Source organism: Plodia interpunctella, chromosome 12 (assembly GCF_027563975.2).
Source record: "Plodia interpunctella isolate USDA-ARS_2022_Savannah chromosome 12, ilPloInte3.2, whole genome shotgun sequence".
Classification (NCBI taxonomy): domain Eukaryota; kingdom Metazoa; phylum Arthropoda; class Insecta; order Lepidoptera; family Pyralidae; genus Plodia; species Plodia interpunctella.
In genome coordinates, this window is record NC_071305.1 from 9,614,432 (window position 1) to 9,629,848 (window position 15,417).

Sequence of the window (15,417 nt, forward strand, 5' to 3'; positions counted from 1 at the left end):
TTATATCTCATTAAATTGTTTTACCTTGATGTTAACGAAGATATTATAATCCATAATTATAAGATTCCTCATTAGTTTTTCACGAAGTGAATAAGATTTTTTATTAAATTAGTAATAATAATTAACTAAAACTTACGTAACAAAACAATTATAATAATGAGTTAAGTACAACGATAAACACGAGGAAATGATTCAACCGTGTGCTGAAATGCGGTGTACCGTACGTAACCACGTAACCCAACGTAACCCACCGTAACCGGTGTCTATGTTTAATTCATCCGACGTCCTGACCCTTCCAAATATTTAATGAAGGCCAGAAAGATTCCTCAACCTTTGACCACTTGAACTCTGCACAGGATTCGTTAAATTTTTGGTTTAAATACGAATTTAATTTATACTGTGTGTTGGATGTAACCGTGTAGCTATATATTGCAATATTTTGAAGAATGCATGGAAACTGTCCCACAATTTTCCATTGAGAATTGTTAATAATAGTCTAGCAGCTGCGGGGGACTGTCCGCTGGTGTTCCCCGATGGTACACCAAGGGATAGATCTCTACAGATGCAGCCATCTCATTTTAGAATAAAAAGGTACAAAAAGGCCTCTTCAATGTTGGCTTCGGCCCCATGAATGCCTCAAAGGACCGGGTCCCAATGGGCCCGTGGCTGAAAATGTGTACCAACATAATAATAATATACAAAAGAGCAATTAATTATTACATTTGTCATTTAGTTCTAAAACCATGCGTCGTCCCGTCACTAAACACATAAAATCTGTATCTCAGATGATGGACGGAATTCCTTTTGCCTATTCTTAAGATTACTAGAAATTTTTCATGATGAAATAAATTTCCGACATCTTGTTTTATCGGTTATTTAGCGCAGTAATATGTCCCTGTTACTCTCACATATCGTAGAAGACTTAGCAGATTCCAATTTTAACGTAAAAGTTGTCTTCCATGCTGGTCTGGGAGCAAAATAAAAACAACGAAAGTCAATTAAGGGAAAGGTTAAAAAATAAGATTCTTCCCATCTAAATGAATTGATAATTAATAATAAATGATGAATTAATTCGACCGAACTGGCATGGTCTCGATAGCTCAGTGGTTAAGAGTACTGTCCCGGATAGACAGGGGCGCGGGTTCAATTCCCGCTCAATTCCAGATTTTTTCCATTTCATTATTATTTTTAAAGATTTTTCCCATCGTTGGCCATGGGCTAACAACCTATTACTAATCTACATCATCATCTAAACCATCAATAAACACACCCTACAGCTTCATGTGGCATTCGAGTTTAACTCTCGACTCTGTCTACCCCGCAAGGGATAAAAATGTGATACCGAATCTGAGTTTCCGATAAACTTTTCTGTCTGCACGAGCGCTAATCGCAATCTGGTGGAATTGCGGCGTCGGTACCTAGCGGTCGTCAATCTTGATCATTCTTCCACCCTGATTGGCGGGTCATGGTGTCGCACCATTTTTTTTTTAAAGATCAAATAAGCCATTAGTTTAACCTTAACAAACCTCTTCTTTTCGAATCGAAATAGCTGATTTGTTTGCTTGAAAATTTCCACAATAGTTTGTACTTACTGGTCTAAAATAAATTTTAAAAAAGTCGGACGTCAACCCTTTTTGGAAATGCTGTTTTTGCCTATCAACTATTAAGACTATGCCTTGGTCGCTTCGTACGACATCCACGGAAGGACATATCCGAGTGGTCCATTGTACTTGTAGGGCGGGACCACAAGAAAGAAGAAAATTCTTGTTTGTCAACATAGAGGGCGAAAATCCAAATCAAGCTTTATTTACAAGATCAATCAGGTTATCGCCCGAATGCAGGAAGTCGAATCCGCTTTTACACAGCACAGGACGAAAACATTACAGCTGAACATTTTTGCATTATATCCTTGGGATGAAACACAAAATAGTGAAAAGGGATAGAGTAAAATAGGTGGCAGGTAGGTAGTAAGATAAAGCGCGATATAAACTACGCCAATCAGAAAAAAAAGCCTAATTATGCCTTGTAGGGTAAAAAGTTGTTTATACAAATAGTCAAGTGCATTAAAAGATGAATTTATAATCTTTAAATTCTCATAACGAAAATTCATATTTCGAAAAACATTTGCACGAAATATTTTTCAAATACATGTTGTGTGACCGCCAAGGTCCACGTAAAACACTCAAGAGTCCGTGATAAGCATTTATAATTTTTACATAGAATTTTATTTTCGTCACATTTATAGATACCGTTTTTTATTTAAACATATACGGTATCGCCGTATACGGCACCCCAAAATTAGGGCAATCGATCCTGGAGCAGGTAAGTAAATGAGTGGCAATTCAGAGGGACCTGATAGCTTTATCGGGCTTTTTTAAGCTCCGCGAAATGATATCTTGGTTGTGAGCTTTTTAATAATGGAGTGTTTACTGAGCCGGGTTTTTCCGTGGAGCTTTGGGTTTTACACCTGATTAAATGAGGAGTTTAGGGGTGTTGCAAATTTGATTTGTTGGGTTAGTGGTTAGTGCTTATTCGTCGAAAATGCCTTATATTGAAGGGCCCGTAAACTGATTTGTTTAAGTAGGAATTTTTGTTTAACTAGCAATAAAATAACTATATAAATAAAACTTTAATGCAAAGTTATTAAATGTGTAAATAAATACAAATTAAATGAATTAATTGTCGATTATTTGATTCACTACTAGGCCAATTTCGTTGAGCATATAATTTCATCCACGCATTCCAATAAGGCAAAAATATCAGCTCCTAAATATTTGTGTACCTATTCGTTATTTTTAATGAAAAAAGTTTAAAACGGTGTAATTAAAGTAATAATTTTTTTATCTCTTCCCAAAATCAAGGGATGTTTTGTGAAAACATTTTGAAAAGCGTAAACACAGATAAATGTAATAACTTTAGAGATAAAAATATCCGTGTAGAAAAAGGGTTGACCCCAATTTTAAGGGCCTTGTAAAGTCACAAAATGTTGATGGTAGAGAAAAAGAGCGATTTACGAATATCACAAGTGTTACTAAGGGCCTGATTCACCGCAAAAAGTATCTGATAATCTATTTGTGTGTGTAAAATATGGTTAACTGGGAATAAGTTCTAGATTGGTTACAAAAACATGTTCCCGTATTTCTGAAGGTACTGTTTGGTTGTGGTGATGATCAAAACGGTATCAAAATAGATACACAAGCTGACTCGGTACTTCACCTTTGTGGTATAAAAAGATCGATATTGTTAACCAATTTCATTAAAATTTTTGCGTGAAGGAGTATTAATACATTTACGTAAACCAGGACCTGCTTAAATACTGTCACTGTTTTGATACACTTTGTATGTCCTCTGTACTGACATTATTCTTTGGGTAGGGGTCCAGATAACGTGGCTGATAACATTAATCGGGCATATAACTCGGAGATGGGGTCACTCGCCAATTTTCTGAAGCACGCTCTTTTAATTTCGCGGCCTTGGTAATTTTTCACTTCGATTGTTATAAAACACGGATATATTCGGGAATCAATTTTGGTGAAAATTATTCTGATAATATATATATTTTTAACCTGTCTTCTGGTGTCAGTTCGTGTCTGTGTCTGTGTCTTATCAAAACTTTATGTCAAACCATATTAAAATTAGACAGACTTGCACTTTTTTAAAATTCGACATAAAAGCTAATGTGTCGATTTATCCAGATGGTATGTACATAACCAAGCAAGTGATAGCATTTACTATAAAGTAACTTATTATTTAGTTATCCATATTTCCATACTAATATTAGAAAGAGAAAAGATTAGTATACCTATTTGTTTCTTTGTTTTTTTCGTTGATCGATTTTGAGATAAATGATACGTTCAGGGTTTAGGACTAACAGGCTGCTTTTTTATTAAGGTTTTACCCAAGCGAAGCTGGGGCGGCCCGCTAGTATAATATGTGAGTTCGCTCGAAATTTTATTCAAGTCATTATATACTAAACAACAGGTATTAAACGCGCACATACATACATATTATATTTGTAACAAGGTCCGAAATGTCTGGGAAATAAAAAAGGTATTTACGTTTAATATATAAGAGTTGAATAAAATATCGAATGATGCAACGCGAAAATTTAACAGTAGTTATTGAAGCCATGACCCTAAAAATGAATTTTTACTTATTTATAGTCTAGAATTATGACCTAAACACTGAATTGAATATCCATTAAGGCGTCCGTAAATAACCGGCAGTTATTGCAAGTACAACGTCAATTGGCTATAAAGTCTAAAGTCTTGTCTTGGCAGGCTCACAATCAGCAGGAGACGCTGCGGCGGCTGCAGCCAGATTATACTGGATTCAGCCATCACGTGCTACATATTGTGGTAAATGCTGGCAACTGTTGTATTCATTCCTACATATTATTATCACCAGTCATCATCATGTATTTAAAAGCGAAACTCTCCTCGGTGGAGTTCCTTCCATTGTTCTCTCTCCAAAGCGAACTCCTTCACTTCTTGATACGCCACGACACCCACTTTTTCTTTAATTTGTTTGGTGTAACTGTCTCTCGGCCTCCAGTATCGCCAGTACCTGAATTTATTTATGTATACATAAAACGAATTTACGTATATTTATTGACGACCTCGGTGGCGCAGTGGTAAACTGCTTGCCTCTGAACCGAGAGGTCCCAGGTTCGATCCCCGGTCGGCTCATGATAGAAAATGTTTTTTTTCTAATTAGCCTTGGATGTTTATTTATATATGTATTTGTTATAAAATATTTATTGATATATAGAGAAAATAAAAATAAAGTGTTCTCCAAAGAAATCCCATAAGTGACGGAGATGAAGACTAGATCTGATATACATACGAGTTATTTGGGACTTTTTATCACCTATTCTTTCCAGCGATCAGTTAATCAGGTGTTAAACTCTCTCCACGCGAGCTCGACTCACACTTGAACGATTATATTCATCAAATTTTGTTTGTGTTTTCTGAATATGTAAAAAGGGTGGTTCGAAGAGCGTTTTGACCACTGCGCGGTCATTACAATCCGTCAATTTTCTTGAGAAAGGAATCTTTTCCAAAATCAATCATTCATAAAATTGACATTACTACAGTACAGAGTAATTAATTTACAGTTAGTAAAACTCATTCTTGTCTTTGTTAAAATTCAAAAAACTGTAATGACATCGCGGCCGCAGCGCTCGAAATGCTCTGCGGACCACCCAAATCTGATGATGTTGTTTCTTACTGATTATTACCTAAGCCACATTTAATAAAAACTATTTTCCGAAGAGATAAAAAACGCTATCAAGTAAGCTGTTTAAGTTAGATTTCTCCCGGGAATAGGAAGGAAATATGATCTCCATCAAACGACAGGATCTTTGTTTAATAATGCATTTAGCCGCCGTAATGTTTTCCTTGACGTAACACAGGCCAGCCCATAAATCAGATATGCGAGGAACTACACAGAAACGGGGATCTTTTAATAACATTTTGGGACAAGTTTGAAAATAAATATTTATATTTATATAAATGTATCCTAATTATCAAATTCAAATCATTTATTTAGAAATTAGACCTTCACAGGCACTTTTTCTCGTCAATTTTTATATATATAGTTATTTCTCACAAGCTACAAACTACAAGCTATTGACGCTTATTGCTGAGAAGAAATGCCGAAAGAAACTCAAAACTTGAACAGTGTTGGTCCCTATCATACCAAAAAGGAGCTTTAGGTATATAATTTATTATGTTTTTATCCGAGCGAAGACGGGACGAGCCGCTAGTTAAGTATAAGCAATTCCTGAATGCATGTCACTTTTCGGACTGACGTTTTGATATCTCCCACACTGCATCCAGTTAGGGGAGTCGTGGTTCCGATAAGTCACCTAAAGATCGATGAACCTGTATACAGAAGCCGTTAAAATGTCATCTATATAAATAGTCCTGTACATTCACACGACACAGCACGTAACACCGGTTCTCTATATTGACTATTCATTCGTTCAGGCCATTCTGTCTGTGTGTCTGTCATGCCATTGAGTTGAGCTGCTAAATGTACCGGTAATCTGCTTTGTCAAGACTGTGGCTTCAAAACCTTAAGTTATTTTTTTCTTATCTACATAAATACATACATTTTCAACAAAAATTACGTCTTTATTTCTTACGGTGTAGACAGAGGTAAGAGTTGCGAAACTTAAAAGACCATATTTCGGGCTTATTAGTGGAATTGAGATCCAGTGGTGCTAGGTGTTAAGTTAACCTATTGCTAAAAAGTATCTCCAGTTTGTTGTCTTTTCCCTTAATTGTCTTTACAGTTTGGCCAAAAGAAAAGCAACAGGCACATTCTATTTTTTTCCTTCGCTCCTAGACCAACATGCTTAACCATAAACAAACCTAAATGTTTGTATACTCTCTTGAACTGCCTTAGAAAATAAAACATTAATTCACACACGCGGGCAAACTTTGAGGCAAAATTTCTAATAATGTTTGAAAATTATTACTAAATTGCAGTCATTATTACTAATTCCCCCAAAATTATGGGACAATGACATGATTTATGTTGCGTTGTATATATACATATAGTAGGTGATTATATTGATTGCTAACCTAAATATAAACTGAACTTGGTTACACAACATTTTGAGAAACACACGCTAGGAAGGTGAGACGAACAAATTTTTAAATAGGTATCAAAAAGTCTGTCTGGTGTTTTGTTAGTTGTCTCTAGTGTGCATTAGATGTACGTGAATTTCTTAGTTTGTGCATTAAAAAATCCCAACAAATTGAGAACCTGCTCCTTTTTAAATTGGTTAATAGCTCGATAAAATTTATGACATAAGATACCAAACATATATTTTTTTAATAATGTCGAATGTCAACCTACGCATTTTGAAATTAATTTTGATGTTCGGAATTCAAATTTTATAAATATATGTTCCAAAACCAAACCATCGAAGTAGTATTTCGTAGTGTGCGCATATTCTATTTTTGTAATTGGAACGATAATTACCTTAATGTTTGAAATCAGATTTTGAACGCTCGTGATTATATGTAAATATGTGATTTTAGTGTTTCAAACCTTGATCACAACGTGATATATTCTCTTATGAATTGTGGCTGATGTTTTTCTTTCATGTTGGCAAGTAATTTGTTTTTCCTTTGAAGATATGAGTGTTGAGGTTAATTGAAATCCTAAATCATTATATGCTCAATATACATAGGTATAACGTTAATTTTATGTGTTTTTTTTATATCTCATTCTCATTCGAGCGTTCTGGGTTTCTTCTGAAGCCACACAACGTAGGAGTCCAGGATCAGCTGTCCTAATTGTGTTGTGTCCTTTAAAAACAATAAGGCCATCACGTAGACCACGCACACAGTCGCCAAATCAAATTTTATATCTCGAAATTCACGCCACACATGTTCTTGAAGTTATTGCGACCACAACTAAGATTAAGAGAAGAAAAATAAAGAGAATACAAACAAAACGGCGTCAGCGACAATAAAATACAAATCCACACTTTTAATATCGTCTTACCGGGCGATAAAACTATTTTAGTTGATTACTCTGTGGTGATATATTGAGATTTGTCGTCTCGTCTCTCGCCGGATGCTGCGTACGTTTGTGAAATCTGTTTTATTAGTCGGGGTAATTATCGTGAACAAGAAAACCAAGTCGTTCGGTTGACAAGTAAATAAGTTGAGAAATACTGAATTGTTTCGTTATTTTTTTTTTAATCTTGTTCTATGTTCTAATTCAGGCATAAAAAAAAAAGCTTCTTTTAACAATAATATATTTCACATTTCATTTATTTAAATGTATTCCTTATTTTATTTTATTGTAAACTAGCGGCCTGTGCCGGCTTCGCTCGGGTAAAAATAATAAATTACACACCTAAACCCTCCTCAGGAATCACACCATCTATTGTGAAAGTCCGTGCAGTAGTTTTTAAGTTTGTCGCGAACAGACAGACAGACGCGGCAGACGACTTTGTTTTATAATATGTTCTTACATATTATAAAACAGAGTCCTCCTGTTTTATAATATGTAACAATAATAATATTTGCTTTGTTGTAAGGTGACAAGCCGGTGCAAATGCGCCGGTTAGACATTATAGTGCGCGATCGACGGGTTAAATCTGATCACTTTTCACCAGGTTTGAGATAAATATGACTTTGAATATAGATTTATAAACATTTCTCCCAAAAGTTCTTTAAATGAATCAAAAATATATGTTTTATACCAGACAGTAGATCTCGTTGAAAATATATTATCATTATCATCACACTTCAACAAGGATTCCTAGACGTTTCGTATTTGTACACCGGTGCAGACATTATATTTTGACACCAGTCCAGAACGTCTCAGAGTGGCCTAATTGCCTCACCTTGCCTAATCCCTCACTTGCCATGGTCTCGACGTGTCAACTAATCATTCTTTATTTCTTTTTCAGTTCTAAATACGGAGCGAAGGCGTGTTAAACTGAAACAACAAGATGGCGTCGTTTTCGCGCCAATTCACGCGCGGCGGGCGCCATCTACCGTCGCCGGAAAACATGAATCATTCAAATTCGGAACGTTCGAAATAGTCATTTGTGATTGGACAGTGACGGGGAAGTGTCGTGATGTGATATATATTTTTTTATCGTTTTTGTGTTGTGTTAAGTGTTTAGTGTAAGTGACAATGTCAGAGGAGAGGTCGCGACGTTTGTCGCAGATCTTTGACCCTCTCTCGCGGTTTACGGACCACAGTGGTGCGGGGCATTCGGCTAGTACCCCGAACAGTCCTCGGTTATTGCCGAGGAGGTCAAGGGACCCGCCGCCACCTCCGCCTAGGTAAGTCTGTATCCATCCATATACTAATATTATAAATGCGAAAGTTTGTCTTTCTGTCTGCCACGCTACCATGGGTAAAACGCTGGGCTGATTTTGGTGAAATTTGAAATAGATATAGTTAACTTGGTGTCCAACAGGCTACCGCAGATGGAGCTGAGGACAATTGCTAGTAATTAGTATATCGCGTTTGTTATTTTTGAGTAGGAAAGTTATACTCATCGCTTTATAGACTCCTGTAAAAAGCATTTTCATTCATGAGGTGGCGCTAGTGTCGAGTAATTTAATTTTTAACGGAATTTCATTCTGTTTAACATAAATTTGGATAGTATCCCTGACCCTGACTATGTAAATTATTAGATTTTTTTCTATTTCTACAGTTCCTATGACGATGGTCCATTGGAACATGTTTTGTTGATAATTCTAAGATATATTTCTTATTCAAGACGTCTTAAAATTGGAATAAAATGAGCAAACGTACGCAACAATGCGTCACTTTTGCGAATGACTAATAGGAAGTGTATTAATAGCATTGTTTTGCCTCTTATCTATACGCCAATAGTAACACACAAAGAATCCCATGATACGTGCGTAGAAAGGAACATAATCTTGAGGTTTTCAAAATGAAAAGAAATTGTTTAGTGAATGGTGCACGTCTAAAATCAAATATTATAATATTCTAACGCCATCACCACAGCATAATGCATCTATACATTGCGATTACGCGTGTGGTTCCGCCCTAGAATAGCACAACTACACGCCATATCGACCACGTCGATTGTATTGGCAGCAGATCGGCAACAATATCATTCCTTAAGTGGTGAGGTCGTTTGTAATATCACAGCCGAATCTTCCATATTTTAGGTGAATTTTTTAAGCCCCGGGCTTCGTGGCGTCACAGCCGGAACACACATTAACGAGAAAGCCAGAAAACATGTAAACTGTAAATGTTTGATCTTTCATTAATATAAACGCGCAATATTTTGTGGAAATCCAGGATTTTCGTGTCCAGCGGCGAACCAATACGGATTACAGTGCAAATGAGCCGTATTATCAATTCAATTTCATTATCATAGGTACTATTTGATGCTATCGCATTTGTATGGGATTTTGATTGTTAGATTTCCATGGTCATTTCCCACATTCAGTAAAACCTGGAAAGTGATAAGTCACTTTTAATCGCTAATAATAATCAACAATATCATTCCCTAACAATGGAATATGGGAACACGCTCAAATAAGAAAGAGTAGGTAATAAAATTAAAAAGTTGTTATTGAAAATACAAATGTCAATCATAAGATGTCAAACATGTGATTGACGGAAAATTCGACTATAGTTTCTGCCTTACAGAAGACCTTTTTCAAGACGAGTGCGACCATAGATAAAAGAAATAAAGTGCAGGCGCACTTTAGTAGTTTTTTTACCCTGTATATTCCACACGTAAGCTTCAATCAAATTAAAATTAAACTAATTCATCTATTCCCCAGGCCAATCGCCCCCTCGTCCAGACTGGACCCACTGGAGTACGAGCTGGCTCCGGAGGTACCGTCCGTGAACTGGCAGGAGAGGTGCTTGGAGCTTCAGCTGGAACTGCACCGCAGCAGGCACCAGGCCACCAGGGTGCGCGACACGCTGCGAGATAAGGTAAGGGACATTCTGTCTCAATATGTGGCGTGTGGTCACGCCTTAGAATAGGACCACTGAAAATCCTATCGTGATTTCGTGCGAGGCGATTAAGGGGCCTTAACTGCATATGCCTTAACTGCTGATAGGCAGCAATAGCATCCCCGAAGAGGGTTGACATAAACGTAGACAACGTTTTAAAAGCATAGCCAAATCTTCTGATCCATATGCAGCCCGATTTGATTTGCAGAGTGATTTTCTACGCGAACCCTGAGCTTCGGGGCATCACATCTCGGAATGTAACCTGGGAACATACGAAGATAAGATAGAGAGATTTTGCCTCAGTTTTTTTTCCATATACGTATGTCCCCCGGTTGCATTCGGGGTCAGCGTAAAAAAAAAAAACATAAAAATTTCGCGAAAAGACGAAAACTTAGAGCTAAGAGCCAAAACTGATTTTTTTACGCAAACATTTTATTATGGCGCTGTTTATTTTTAGTATAACGCTGTTTGAACACAAAGATCTTTATAGTAAGACGAGAAACGGCAACTGGAGACGATTAAAGTACAGTTGTAACAAGAGACGAGACAAAAGAAATAATAACTTCCTTCACTTTGTCAGTCCCCTACTGTAGCCTTGTGAGGTCACGGGACGGCCCTAGTTTCATAAAGGGAATTGTGTCACTATTATGTCTTTTAAAGACCTCGACCGATTCTTCAGAACTACATAGTTATTCTCGCTCACGCAGCAGTATTTGTGTGTAATAATCTGTTTTTATTAATGCTGCAGCCCGCATTCTGCGCAAAAAGTAACCTATGACACTGACCGGCTCTCCAACTATCTCCACAGCAAAAATCACCTCAATTTGCTGTTCCGTTTTGACTTGAAACACGGACAAACAAGCACATATTAATGATATTAGTATGGATTATTTAGTATTATTTCCTTTGAGAGGTTTGCGTGGGTATATAGATCAACACAAAGAAGCGTTTATGAGATTGGATTTTGAAATCTCCACCGGAATCAAATCAAAAGTTTATAAAAGCCTATTAATATTATAAATGCGAAAGTTTGTGTGGATGTATGTGTGTACGCAAAATCTAAAGGACGTATTGTTATGAAATTTGGTACATGAGTAGAATATAATCTGGAATAACACAATTTAATTAAGTGGGAATTTCGGGATAAGAATTACCTATAATTCTTATCCCGAAATTCCCACAGGAGCAAAGCTAGTTTTGTGTATATACCTCGGACATTATACAACTGACATCCGGTTCGATTGAAGGCTTACTACAACATCACATCTGCAAACGCGGAGTTATCGCCGCAGCATCGCCGACCGATGTATCGATACATCACGATTAATTACCTCCGGTAATCGTGATTTGTCATGTCTCCTTTACTGCATTATTGATTTGATCTCGTAGACATGACGTCACGTTCTTCCTTATCGAGTGTGTTGTGGAGCCCACAAGCGGTTTGAGTGGAGGCGACGCGACGCGACGCGCGCTCCGTTCAGCGCGCTCCCCACCACCGCGCGAGTTGTGCCGTGATGCGAATTACGTGTGCAGTATCAACGTGTACTATAAATATATGTAAATATTGTAAAATAAATTATTCTACTTCCATTCTTCTCATTGGCATTTTATTTCGAGTAGTCTAAGCACACTACAATTGGTGACCCCGACGTGATAGGTTGAGTGACGCCTGTCAGAATTGTGTCGGCAAAAGTTAATTTCGGATGATTTTTCAAATCTTGTAGGGTGATATCTCTTTTCTGTTCTTGTGATAATTTTTCGTAATCTATGCATGTGAGTAGATCTATTTCTTCTATGCGTGACATGGCATCGGCTGCTAGATTTTTTTCTCCTTGTATGAACTTGATTCTTGAACAAAACTGGCTGATATAATGTAGTTGTCTCTCTCTTCTCGGTGTGTCACTGTTGCTCGGCGGTCTTGTTAAGGCGTTTACTAGAGGTTTGTGATCGGTGTAAATGGTCACTTTGCTCCCCTCTATAAGACGTCGTAGGTGTTTGACAGCGGTGTACATAGCTAGTAATTCGCGATCGTACACGCTGTATCGCCGTTGCGTCTCGCTCATTGACTTCGAGAAAAATGCGAGTGGTTTCCATACTTCATTTTCTTTTTGCTGTAGCACTGCGCCCAAACTGCAGTCAGACGCGTCGGTCAACAAAGATAACGGTGCACCGGGTACTGGATGTGATAACGTAGTAGCTTCGAGAACGCTTTGTCGGCATATATCGAAAGCTGTTTCGGCTTCAGTTGTCCATACTATCGGTGTCTTGTCGTTCTTCTTGGCGTTATGTAAGTATTTGTTTAATTCGTGTTGATGTTCGGCTTGATGAGGTAGGCAGTCACGATAGAAGTTGACCATGCCAAGAAATCTTCTAAGATCTTGCACCGTGTTTGGTTTCGGATAGTTAGAGATGGCGTGAGTGCGCTCTTCGGTCGGTGTTATCCCCTCCACTGAGACTTGATAACCGAGGAATTCAATCTTGTTTCTTCCGAATTCACATTTCTCGATGTTTAACGATACTCCATATTTACTTAGGCGTTCCAGGACAAGTTCTACGTGCCTTCTGTGGTCATCCGGATTATTTGAAAATACTAATAAATCGTCGATGAATGAGTAGACGATGTCATCCAAGCCTCGTAGTACCTCGTGCATAAATCTTTGGAATGTTTGGCTAGAGTTTCGTAGGCCAAACGTCATGCAGTTGAATTCGAAGAGTCCGAACGGTGTAATGATGGCTGTCTTTGCTTTATCTTCGTCTCGAATTGGGATCCAATAATATGCCATTTTTAAATCTAATTTCGTAAATATTTTCTTATTGTGCAATCTGTATGTGAAGTCTTGAATTCTCGGTATGGGGTAGCGATCGGGTACAGTCACGGCGTTAAGTCTTCTGTAGTCTCCACACACACGAAGTGAGCCATTTTTCTTTGTGACGACGTGTAATGGACTCGCCCATGGACTTTTGGATGGTTGGCAAATACCCATCTCCATCATTTTCTCAAATTCAATCTTGGCCGCTTTGTACTTGTCGGGTGGGAGGGGTCGAGGCCGGGCGAAGAGTGGGGGGCCGGCGGTTTCGATGTGATGTGTGACGCTGTGTTTTGCTGGTTCCTTCACTGACATCGGGCGTAGTACTTCGGGATATTTTTTTAAGATATCTTGATATATGTGATTTTGGTCTATGATGTATACTGTGGGCTGATTGCTTGTTGTTTCTATGACTTCTATCTTCAAATCAGTGACGCTGTCTATGAGCTTCTTTTGATGTAGATCGACGAGTAACTTGTGACTTCGTAAGAAATCTGCGCCCAGTATGGATGTCTGTACGTCTGCAACGATGAATGTCCATTTGTATGTGCGACGAAGGCCTATGTTGAGATTTATAGTTTTCTCTCCGTAGGTTCGTATCGGCGTATTGTTCGCTGCGTACAACTTGTAGGTGTTGCTCGGAGTTTGGTTTCTGTTTTTCGCTGCTAATACAGATATGTCTGCGCCGGTGTCTACGAGAAAACGCTCTTTCGTGTTCAGCTCCCTGATGCAGAGGCGGTTACTCCCTTTAGTAACACCAACGCCCGCCACCGTCGATGTTGCTTCTAGTTTTCCGACCGTCGCCTAGCGCAGGGTGACTGGCATTTTCTGGCCTTATCACCGAAGCGATAGTGATACGAGCATTCCCATTCTGGGTCACCTGGTTTTCTTCCGTTTCTCGACTTCGATCTGGTTGATGATCTGTTCTGGCGTGGGTTTCTAAAGGGTTGACGACCACGAAATCTGGACCGACCTTCTTTGAGAGCGGCAATCTCAAGTGTAAGCTTTTCTATTTGTTTGCTTAAGACTTGAAATTGCAAGTTGTTTTGCGTTTCGCTGCTGCTTCTAGGGGTTGAATCTTCACGGACTTCTGCTACCGCTTGTTCTGTGTGCTCCATCATCTTGTCTGCCATCGTTTTTTCGGGGTCACCAATTGTAGTGTGCTTAGACTACTCGAAATAAAATGCCAATGAGAAGAATGGAAGTAGAATAATTTATTTTACAATATTTACATATATTTATAGTACACGTTGATACTGCACACGTAATTCGCATCACGGCACAACTCGCGCGGTGGTGGGGAGCGCGCTGAACGGAGCGCGCGTCGCGTCGCGTCGCCTCCACTCAAACCGCTTGTGGGCTCCACAACACACTCGATAAGGAAGAACGTGACGTCATGTCTACGAGATCAAATCGACGCGCGCTCCGTTCAGCGCGCTCCCCACCACCGCGCGAGTTGTGCCGTGATGCGAATTACGTGTGCAGTATCAACGTGTACTATAAATATATGTAAATATTGTAAAATAAATTATTCTACTTCCATTCTTCTCATTGGCATTTTATTTCGAGTAGTCTAAGCACACTACAGTGTTATTGCAGATTTTATTTAAGTCGCTTAAAGGCATCTGTCATAACTTTTACGAGTAATTACCGCCAACTAGTTACGAGTAAATGTAAACACACTCGACGTCGACCAGAGTGCAGGTTTATAAATAAATAAATATATTAGGACAAATCACCCACTTTGAGCTAGCCCCAAAGTAAGTTCGAGACTTTTGTCATGGGAGACTAACTCAACGATACTATATTTTATAACAAAAACATATATAGATAAACATCCAAGACCCGGGCCAATAAGAAAAAGATCATTTTCCATCATGACCCGAACTGGGATCGGACCCGGGACCTCTCGGTTCAGAGGCATGCACTTTACCACTGCGCCACCGAGGTCGTCACGATGTTTTCCTTTAACGGAAGCAAGTGGTGGCGTATGAAAACTAATATACATGAGTCAGATTGGTATACAAACTCATGCGATAGATATAACTATCATCAAAGATAGGGATCCGATTTTGGGATGATGCAAGCAAAAACAAAGTAGAATATATATTATCATCATTTCAGCCTC

At 38.4% G+C, this 15,417-nt stretch overlaps 1 protein-coding gene across 7 annotated transcripts in view; it reads left to right on the top strand.

The window, feature by feature from the left end:
- LOC128674221 (uncharacterized protein) overlaps positions 1-15,417 on the top strand; it is a 334,397-nt gene that overhangs the window by 80,959 nt on the left and 238,021 nt on the right. For all 7 annotated transcript variants that reach the window (XM_053752663.2, XM_053752668.2, XM_053752666.2 and 4 more), the window contains 2 exons: positions 8,438-8,819; positions 10,305-10,461. In XM_053752663.2, the coding sequence (XP_053608638.1) occupies positions 8,668-8,819; positions 10,305-10,461 (309 nt within the window). In that variant the 5' untranslated portion in view covers positions 8,438-8,667. The remainder of the gene's footprint in view (positions 1-8,437; positions 8,820-10,304; positions 10,462-15,417) is intronic.